The 10490-nt window shown below is 39.5% G+C and overlaps 1 protein-coding gene across 1 annotated transcript; it reads right to left on the bottom strand.

The window, feature by feature from the left end:
* Positions 1-3836: 3836 nt before the first annotated feature.
* Positions 3837-6673, bottom strand: LOC131439611 (protein ecdysoneless). The gene is made up of 3 exons (XM_058610850.1): positions 6264-6673; positions 5347-6161; positions 3837-5279 (listed from the first exon to the last, which is right to left on the bottom strand). The coding sequence occupies exons 1-3, from the start codon at positions 6526-6528 to the stop codon at positions 4332-4334; spliced, it is 2028 nt and encodes a 675-aa protein (XP_058466833.1). The 5' UTR covers positions 6529-6673; the 3' UTR covers positions 3837-4331.
* Between the last annotated feature and the right edge of the window lie 3817 nt (positions 6674-10490).

The following is a 10490-nucleotide window of genomic DNA, read 5'->3' on the forward strand; positions in this document are numbered from 1 at the left end:
GAGTTGTGATTGGAAGCTGGTTTCCCCGGCTTTTGAATGGCGATAACTTTCACTTGTCTCCAGTCAGGCGGAACAATATTTTGCTCAAGAAACTTGTTGAACAATTCCAACAAACGTCTTTTTGCGAGGTCGGGCAGATTCTTCACCAAGTTGAATTTAATTCTGTCCAACCCAGGGGCGTTATTGTTACAAGACAAGAGTGCTATAGAAAATTCCATCATTGAAAATGGGTTATTAATAAAAACATTATTTGGAGGAGATTCCCGTATAATGCTTTGCGTAGGAACAGAATCTGGGCAAACTTTCCTAGCAAAGTCAAATATCCATCGGTTCGAGTATTCATCACTCTCATTGCCCACGTTACGATTCCTCATTGGTCTGGCCGTATTCCAAAGAGTGCTCATTGAGGTTTCTCTTGACAAACCTTCGACAAAATGTCTCCAATAGCTACATTTTTTGGCTCGAAGTATGCTCTTGTACTTGGTTTCTAAAACCATAAGTTTTTCAAAATTCTGAGGAGTTCCTCCTCCCCGTTTTAGAAACGTCTTGCAAGCATTTTGTTTTGCGAGTTTAGCCTCTGAGCACTCTTTGTCCCACCAGGGGTTGGGAGGCCTTCTGTTAGTCGTTGGCCCAGGAAAGCGTTTAGTTTGGGATTATTCTGCTGCCTCCAGAATCGAACAAATGAGGAAGTCATATTCTTCAAGTGGAGGGAGCTCTTCCATTGAATTCAAAATACTAGAGATTCTACTTTGGTATTTAATCCAGTCGATATTTTTTGTCAAATCATATGGAATACTAGCTGAATTAGCAATACATTTGTTACAGCTAATTGAGATGATGATTGGTAAATGATCGCTACCGTGTAAATCAGGCAATATTTTCCAGGTGCAATCTAGTCGAATTGATGTTGAGCAAAGAGATAGATCTAATGCACTTGGGCGTGCAGGAGGTCTTGGGATCCGTGTCATGCTACCCATATTTAATACCGTCATGCTAAAATTGTCACAAATGTTTTGTATTAAAGATGATCTGCTATCATTGTAAACGGAACCCCACATCATTCCGTGCGAATTTAAATCCCCCAGAATCAATCGTGGAGCAGGAAGGGCTTCAACCATTTCATTAAGCTGTTGCTGTCCAACTTGTGCGTTTGGAGGAATATAAACCGAAGCTATGCAAATATCTTTGCCTTTAATGTTTATTTGACAAGCAACAACTTCTATACTAGAAGTTGAAGGGATGTTTAATCTATAAAAGGAATAGCATTTCTTAATTCCCAAAAGCACTCCACCATACGGAGAGTCTCTATCGAGACGTATAATGTTAAAATCATTAAAATTTAAAGCTATGTTTGAAGTAAGCCATGTTTCGCATAAAGCAAATACATCACATTTTTGACTATGCAATACAATTTTAAATGAATCAAGTTTTGGCATGATGCTTCGACAATTCCACTGCAGGACAGTGATTGTATCATTTGCGGCGGGTGATAAATTATCCATCAAAAGATACAAAACCTGAGACAATTGGCCATTGAGCTGATAACTGCTTCAAAAAATTTCTAGCTATTGGAAGGAATGCCATTATGAGGGTCTTTAAGGGTTCAGATATATTGAATGCTGAGAAAATCCATTCAACAATTTCCGAAAACTTCAGTAATCCTGTTGGTGGCTGTGAAATAGAGCCCACAGGATTATTACCTTTTTCTGTGCTAGATCCTGGATTGGTTTGTGAATTTGACAAACCAGGAGGCACAGTCTTTGGTTTTGACTTTTTTTGTTTAACACGGGGATCTTTTTTTGAAGATGAAATTTTAGGTGTCTTTTTTGGTAATTTGGAAGAAGACTTCTTTCTCTTAACTGACCCTTGGGTAGTGATAAACGAATTACCTTCACTATTTTCGTCAGAGTCAGAGTCCTCTGTTTCCTCTAGATTTGAAAACCCGTTTTCGGTTTCCAAAGGGGGGACATCAATGACCGTTTTAAGCATTTCTGCATATGTGCGCTTAGACCGTGCTTTTAAAGAAAGCTTAATTTTGTCTTTGTGCACTTTAAATGCAGTGCATACTGAAATATCCTCATGAGGACTTTCCCCACAATAAATACATTTTTCAATTTCCTTGTTGCAATCATTATCTTTATGAGGTCCTTCACACTTAATACATTTTGGTTTATTGCTACAGTAAGTAGCTGTGTGTCCGAATTTTTTGCAGTTCGTACAATTCATTACATTTGGAACAAAAAGCCGAACAGGGAGGCGAATTTTATCGACATAGACATGGGACGGCAACGCAGATCCGGCAAATGTCACTCGAAACGAGTCTGATGGGCGATAAACTTTTTTTCCCTCTTCATAAACTACTGAGTACAGTTGTTTGCACTCCAGTATTTTCACACCCTCAAGCATAGAGTTCTTGAAACGACCAACACCATGCTTGAGTAAATCATCTACCAAAAGACTCGCTTCGGTAACAACACCGTCAATTTCGACATCTTTGGAGGGTATGTAAACTTTATACTCTTTAATGAAATGTTCCGAAGAGACAATATCATTCGCGTGTTTCAAATTATTTACCACAACACGAATTTTATCGTTATTTACTTTTATGATCTCTTTGATTGAAGAGTATCGTGATGTCAAACCTTTAGAAATTTGGTAAATGTTTAATGGCTTTGATATACGTCTAAAAAAGACTATCCAAGGCCCAGAAGAGCTCTCCTAATATTTTTCCGTTCGTGGGGGTATCGGATTCATGCTAGGATTTACGTCCATGGATTCATCCATTACATTAAAATTTTTAACTAAACTTTAAAATAAAATTTGAAACCAACACTACACAGTACTCAATCAAAAGGAAAAGAAAAAACTTCTACCTTGAAATTGTTGTCTATCTCCGTTGCACTGCCGTGTAGATCCTCGTTGCTCTAGATGTTCTTGTTGGATGCTGATTGTTGGATGTGATGCTACTGCTACCTGACATCCAGCACCACTCGATTTCCGATTTACTTTTGTCTTCGCCAGCTGCAACCAGCGCAGGTCACCGGTGTATACCTGCGTGTTGTATGGCAGTGGAAAGACCGAGTTGTCTTGTCTCCTTCTTCCTTGTGCTCCGTACCGATATGCTTCTGCACCGAAGTGCCTTCGCACCGGTGTGCCTTTGCACTCTCCTGCTTCTGTGTGCCTTTGCACTCTTCTTCTTCAATGTGCCTTTGCACTCTCCTGCTCAGCACTTGTGGCTGTATATTGTGGCCTGGGTAGAGCTTGGGAAACGCCCTTTGTTGTTTCCTTCACCAGCTTGGCCCAGCACTAGGGCTCTCTTATGCAGCACGATTTTACGTTTTAACGGCTGCTGCCAACAGGTCTCTACCTGTAGTTCAACCGTTGTCGTATTTAACGCGTGTAAACTAACCAGCGTTATTAAACTGTACGCTTCTATACACAACCTTCTCGGTTGAACGAGTGTCATAATTCTCTTAAATAAATATCCCAAAGCATGTAAAAATTAATCGTGACACTGAACTGTCTGTCTTGAGCTACGCTCTCAGAAATAAAAATTAAAATTACACATGACGTAAATACAAGCGTTCCGTATTTTCTTAAGAGGTGACAGATCATTACATCTTTCAACCTATAAAATTAAATTTTTGGATGTAATATTCAGTTGAATCAGCTGTAAATTCAATGCCACGATTAATTTTTACATGCTTTGTATCTATCGAGACGTAAATTTACGACGAAGGGAACGAAGGCGTTACGAACCTTCTACAGCGAAGTTGAAGTGGAAAACACGACGTTGACGATGTGCTCGAATAAAACGATCGTTCTTTCATGAGGGTTTTCAAGCAGTTTTTTTATTTTTGCCTACAGTTAAAATGCATCCTGTTTTACCTTTCTCTAGCAACTAACTCTTAAAATCTCATGGCATATTTTTATATTAACAATAAATTTATCTTAAAATATGAAGAGTGGTCAATATGGCATTCCAACAGTACGTGCACAGGATACCGATCGGGTATCCCTTGGTGCATGAATCGAAAGTAAGTCTTTACGGAGAACACTACCTAACTATTATACTTCTGTTATATGCAGTACAGATCCATCTGGTTGGACTGTCTGTTTCGCTGCATAACGATAGCATAAAGGACAATACTATTAAATGGTAGACCGAGCTGGCCGGTGAATGATTAAGGACTATAAATACTAATAATTTCTGAGATATGCCATTACATATTCTAAATCGATTGCATTTGGAGATTGTGTGAAGCTTCAAGCTATTTGTAAGTAAAAAAAATGGCAGCGCAAACAAACCGTCACTATCTTTCCGACACACTTCATACGTCGGTCTGCTGGGTGCTACCGGAGGCCGTACCCTTGGAGGACGACTCACCGTTAGACGCTTGTGTAATTTGAATCCCCATCGAACCGAGCAGGTTAGCAGCCGGACCCGGTCCTCCGATTTGAGCCTGGTAGCTTTGCATCATACTTTTCAACGTGTTGACATCGATGTTTACCGGTTTGAAGCTTTCAATGTCATCAAAATCATCGGCGTCACTCTTTGTATCTTTATTTTCCGTGTCGATCTTCATTTCGAAACTCCTTCCGATGGTAGTTTGAGCCAATTCCCGGTCCATCTGTTCCATGTAGGTTTGTATCTCGTTCTTAACCATTTTTGCGTTTCTCGTCGGTGACATTTCTTCGATGTTCCGATCATACTCTTCTTCGGCATAATCGCTCATGTCGGAATTGTCCGACGAATCCCAGCGATCTTCGGGAATCACCAAATCTAACAAATGCTTCACTTGAGCCCCAAAAGCATCCGGATCGAAATCAATCGGTTGGTGGTGTGATGGAGCAATCGTTTGTGTGTCAGTCTTAGTCTTACTCTTGGTGCGTTTTGGTCGGACCGGTTGGTACGGTCCCAGATCTAGTTGAGCTACCGCTGCATCCTGATCGACACCGTCGAATTCACTCTTCTGCTCCAGGAAATCGTTGACCATGGTGGTGAACTCTTCCGAGTTCGTATTACCATTGAGTGAGAACAGTTTTCGCGTACCGTACCGTTTGGTAAGCATTTCGTCCAATTCCTCGGGGGAAATGTTTATCCAACTATCATCGTCTGGAGCGGGAAGCTCGAGTTCTTGCTTGTGCAGTTCTTCGACGTCGAAGTCATTGCGTTTCAATATGGAAACGATTTCTTCACCGATCTTGGGGGTGAATTTCATTGAATCGCAATGCTCCTGATAATAGTCTTTTGCCATTCCTAGAAGCCGTGTGTGTTCCTAACAAACAAACAAACAAAAAATGCCTTAACTGAAGAAAAATAACACAATCGACACCTTCACTTACCTGTGATCCTTCGATGTTCTCCTGAAAGTAGCCCTTAGCCTGAAGTGATTCAAGGTACTGTTTCCAACCTTTGTCCGTTTCCAGTGAGGCCGACGTTTTTGCTTGGGATGCCAAAATTTCGAATCCACAAGCAAGTTTCAGTCCCAATATGTGCGCCTTGTAGTTGGGATCGCTGGCCAACGGCAAACTCCATCCCGTTCTTCTGTCGGGCAAATAGTTTGCGTGCAGCAACATTGCATACAGACATTTGGTGAATACAGCACTGACATAAACGCAGTTTTCCGGTGGAAAATATCGCATCGCTCGGCAAACTTTCAGATCAATCGGATCACGGTTGCAAAATGCCAAAACGGCTGCCGATATCAACTGAGGATTTTCGTCCAAAATTGCTGCCACTCCCACCGGTACGTACAGAGTGGCCCGGTGGTGATTGTCTTCGATGTGATCCGGAAAATCCCGAATCCGTTCGTCGATACACAATTGAATGTTTTTCGAAACAACCCACTTCGAACGTGACTCGTTCAATTCGCGAAAAATGCGATCCATTGGAAACGATTCCTTCTGGTTTTCGGTCCCGACAAGATGGAGCTCACCGTCACATATAAAAACTCGGCCTTCGCATTGGTCCGGATTGGCCCATCGAGGCAAATGTTCAGCTGCTTCGATCAGAAGAAATTCACCATCCGAATCTACTACCCGAACCACCAGTCCCGGTATTCTGCGGGATAGATAGAACAGCAACGATACGATAAACCATTCGTCCTGGACATTGTCCCCGTAATGTGTGATTCCGTATAAATGAGGTGGCAGTCGAACTAAAAATAGAATCGATTAACACTTTGAATTTTGGCAACACTGACCGAAATCTATCCATGAATAATAAACCATATTAGCTAAAAGCATGCAGAAATACTTGCCATTTTCTTCCGCTAGATTGGTAGCTTCGATGAGCAAACGTTGCTGCAGATCGCCGTTCCGCAATACAACCTTGAACCCATCCCGGTGCCAAATATACCGCTGGCAGTAGTCCTTCGCAAGTTTAGTGACCTCTGAACGAAGCGCTTCCAACTGTGATTCACAGTTTTCCAGCGACACATCCTTTTGGTCGAGGGCAGAGGGAAACAGGAAGTATTCGACGAAATCATCCTCACGGACTGATATCAGAGCATTGGAAGTAGACATTTTCTTTCAACAATCTATCGAAAACGTTTGCAGTAATGAATCACTTCACAGTAAAAAAGGGAGCACCCATAAACCAGCAGGATACGATGATCGCGAACAAAAGAAGGTACTAAAATTGTTTTTCTCTCTTCTCTTTCTGCGCTTATGTTGTTTTTGTTGAGTTTGGCCGACTGTCAAACGAGATAGACCCGAGTAAAAATCAATGTTCAAAATTGTGTAGAGTTTCGTTATGGATTCTTTATTCTGTAAAGGGATGCCAGGTCATATCATTTGTGATCGATCTGATAATCAGTCTTGTCGTGACCACCAGCCAATTTCGATTGCCGTCTCTCCATTTATTTATTTATTTCATTTTATTCTACTTATATTACATCCTCCACAAGTCTGTGCAAAATATGTGTACTTTTTCCATAACATTGCACATAACGCGTTAATTTTTGTCGTGAATGCGACTCATTTTACTATGGGGCACCTTTTCAAAATTTACTTTGTACAAGAGTGGATGGGACTCCGTTGTGAAAATCTCTTGTTGTACTTAACCCAACAATATAGTTTTTCTACAAGCTATCGTCAATATGATCAGGAGTTTGTGATTAAAATTTGAACAATGTGAGATAACCAAAAATTACTCAACAACGAAGCGTTCTAAAACAATGAGGAAAACTCATCACGCTTACTTGCTTATTTCGCACCCGGACGACTGTTTTGAGGTACAAATCCGTTCAAGGCACAAGTCCGTTCCGATGTTCTACTAGACGAGTATAACTGGTAAATTTTGTAAGGTTTTTCCACCAACATCAGTAACAACAAACCTGGTATAAAGCGTCAAACACTCAGGTCGTGCTCTCATTTGGACGTCGAAAAGAGCGCTCAGGGCGAGCTCTCATTTGGATGCACATCGCATTCAGTACCTGGATTCGAAAACTAAATTTTGGATTCACTATGGTAAATAAATTTTAAAACTAAACTCCGAATCTATTCTGGTCCATCTGAACATCTGAACTCAGGTTTAGAATTTAGCTCCAAATTTTAGTTTCAAAATTCTGTTTCAGATTTTAGTTCCAGAATTCAAATTTCTTCGATTTCAGCTGGGATTTATCAAATGAATCCAAGTAATCTTTACATATATGAACTAATTGAAATTTTTTTACCGATTTGACAGCTCTTGCTGAAAATATCTTCTCTAAGCGAATAGGAAATCGAAATCTTTTGCGAACTCTCAATAGGAAAATAAGAAAAATGAGCTTGAAAATTAAATTGCTCAAAGCATGCGCTCTTTTGACAAATTTTTAAAAGTTATGCGATTAATTATGCGAATTTTCAAAGTTATGTGATTTTTGTGCGGTACGTTTCCCCGCATGATGAAAGTTTGCACTGAAGTCTCTTTATATGCAATTTTTAAGCGAATTTTGAAAGTTCTGTGGTTCTTTTATGCGGTACGTATCACCGCGTAAAAAAGACTTGTATTGCCATTTAAAATGAAAGCATTTGTTTCTGAACAAAAGATTTTTATATATTTCAATTTCGATTGTGATTTATTTTAGTTCAAGATGTTATAGCTATATTTTGAAAATGATATTACTTAAATGGCCAACTTAGGGTTTGAGTACAAAATGTGCCTTTTTCGGGGTTTTCCATCGTGTTGGCCAATGTATCGGTCGATAAGGCGGCGATTTCTGTCGTATGTTGTCGTTGGCTTATCAACGTATACCTTGGATTTCAAATAGCCCCACAACAAACGTCTGGTGGTATCAGATCAGGTGTTCTCGGGGGTCGGTCAAAATCACCGTTTTTCATTGACTCGTCCGGGAAACATAGTTAATTGAACTGTATGGCATGTTGCATCATCCTGTTGAAACCAGTAGCCATTCAAACCATTTTCACGAACAATGGCCATCACAAAATCATTTATCACGACTCGATAACGATCACCATTAACAGTTTTCGTTGCTCCATCGTCGTCTTAGAAAAAATAGGGACCAATTACCATATCCGCACAAACACCACACCAAACTGTAACTTTTTGGTCGTATAGACAGTTTCTCGAATAATTAAGGATTTTCAGTGGCATGCAACCGACAGTTTTGTTAAAATAGAAGCGTTCATTTAACGAGAAATGTGTTTCATCTGACATGATGATTTTTGAGAAGTTATTTTGAATGTGAAGTTGAACAATTCCAGTGCTTTCTTTTAGTGTGTACAGTTCCATGGTAAAATTGTCTTGGAATGACACTTTCAACGCGGTTTGTCTTTAGTCGATCTGACAATTCTGTCAAAAGTTCTGCTTCCACTTTAACCCGCATACGCATGGCTGCCAGATGACTAACTAAACGCTGCCAGCTGGAAAAATATGGCTGGCAGACATTCTGGTGACCGACTGCCTCACCGCTGCCAGATATACAACTCAAACGATACAACCGTATCCACCAGGATTTTTCCACATTGACATTTTTCGACATTTTCAGCGAAGGTGAGAAGATAAAAACGCTCGGCTTACTTAGATACAGGCGACTTTATTTTGTCAAATTTGATTTGGCAACCGTCACTGAATCAATTTTGATTGCCGTCTGGTGGCCATGACTGCACAGGTAGCCAAATCTAAATCTCATGGTAAAAACTAAACAATTAGTTAACTCAAGCATGCGGCGACAACATTGACGTCGGCCAAAGTTGATTGATCGTCTTGATTATACATAATATTGGCATTTCGTGATGAAAACATGTTTTTGAAGTATGTAATTTACCTCTTGATCGAAGTTTGATGATTTAGTTTAAATGATGGTTTCTTTTATTGGATATTTTTTTTACAGCGTTTGCCGAATTCATCAGAATTCCTCGATTAAGTACATGTTGTTGGTCGTTACCTAAGAAAAGACGTGACAACTTCAGAATAAAATTCTGAATTTGTCAATAACATTTTGGAAACATTACGATTCGGTGATAGGATACAATAAACTTGATATAAAACCCATTCTCAACGAAAAGCACGAGATAACGTGAAGTTTACAATTTGATCTGAACAACACCGCAATCCACGATAGTAATTTTCCTCCGGAAATCAAGCATTATTTAGAAATTTCATCTTCATTGGCGACTTAAATTCAACTTGAAATTGAATTTGTTTTTAATGTCCCCAAAGACATCATATTAACGGAAGTACTACAAAAGGCCGAAATACGAAAGACGGAAGCCGCGGCCCCACGCAAACAAACCGTTTGCCCGGTCTGCCCGTTGAAAGAATCGTTTCGGCTTTCTGAATTATGCAAGAAAATCTTCGGCTTAGCTGCCTGACTGTTCACAGTCAACAAAACTAAAATCAATTCTCAATTTTTGATAGCTGCTCATTTTCTCTAGGTGTTTCTACCACAATTGTAACACTAGTAGACGAAGCGGTTTTTCAGGTCGGAATGAAATTATTTTCTAAATATACTAAACGTTAGAATTCTTACCAAATACTTTGTACCACAATAATAACACACAACTCTAAAAACTGGTAAAAAATTAGATCAGCGAAAAAGAACGAACAAAGGTGATCACGAAAGACAGTTGTTGGTAGAGGAATAATGAAAAAATCAGCTGTTTTTCAAAGTAGGGCGAATCTTACAAAAGTAAACAAATCGAGTTACTCTCTCCCACCAATAAATGCTTCAAAATCCTACAATTTTGCCTAAAAATACAGTTTCTAAAAAAATCTCAATTTTAGTGATACAAAGAAGTATAAAGGGTGAAACTGTCATTCAATTTGTTTATGTTAGTTTCGCCCTCCGTGTTCCATGCCAACAAACAGAGCGATACTTAAATTGCTAGTAAGGAAGGCGAAACTATTTATTTTCTTCTTTATTTTATTTATTTTATCTAAAGATGGTTTACGAACCTTTTACTACTGGAAATAGTAAACGAGACATTAAAATTACCCTCAGATTTACCAACCAATTTCACAAAAAATGCGCAAGGGTGTAGCT

The sequence above is a fragment of the Malaya genurostris genome, chromosome 3 (assembly GCF_030247185.1).
Source record: "Malaya genurostris strain Urasoe2022 chromosome 3, Malgen_1.1, whole genome shotgun sequence".
NCBI lineage: Eukaryota > Metazoa > Arthropoda > Insecta > Diptera > Culicidae > Malaya > Malaya genurostris.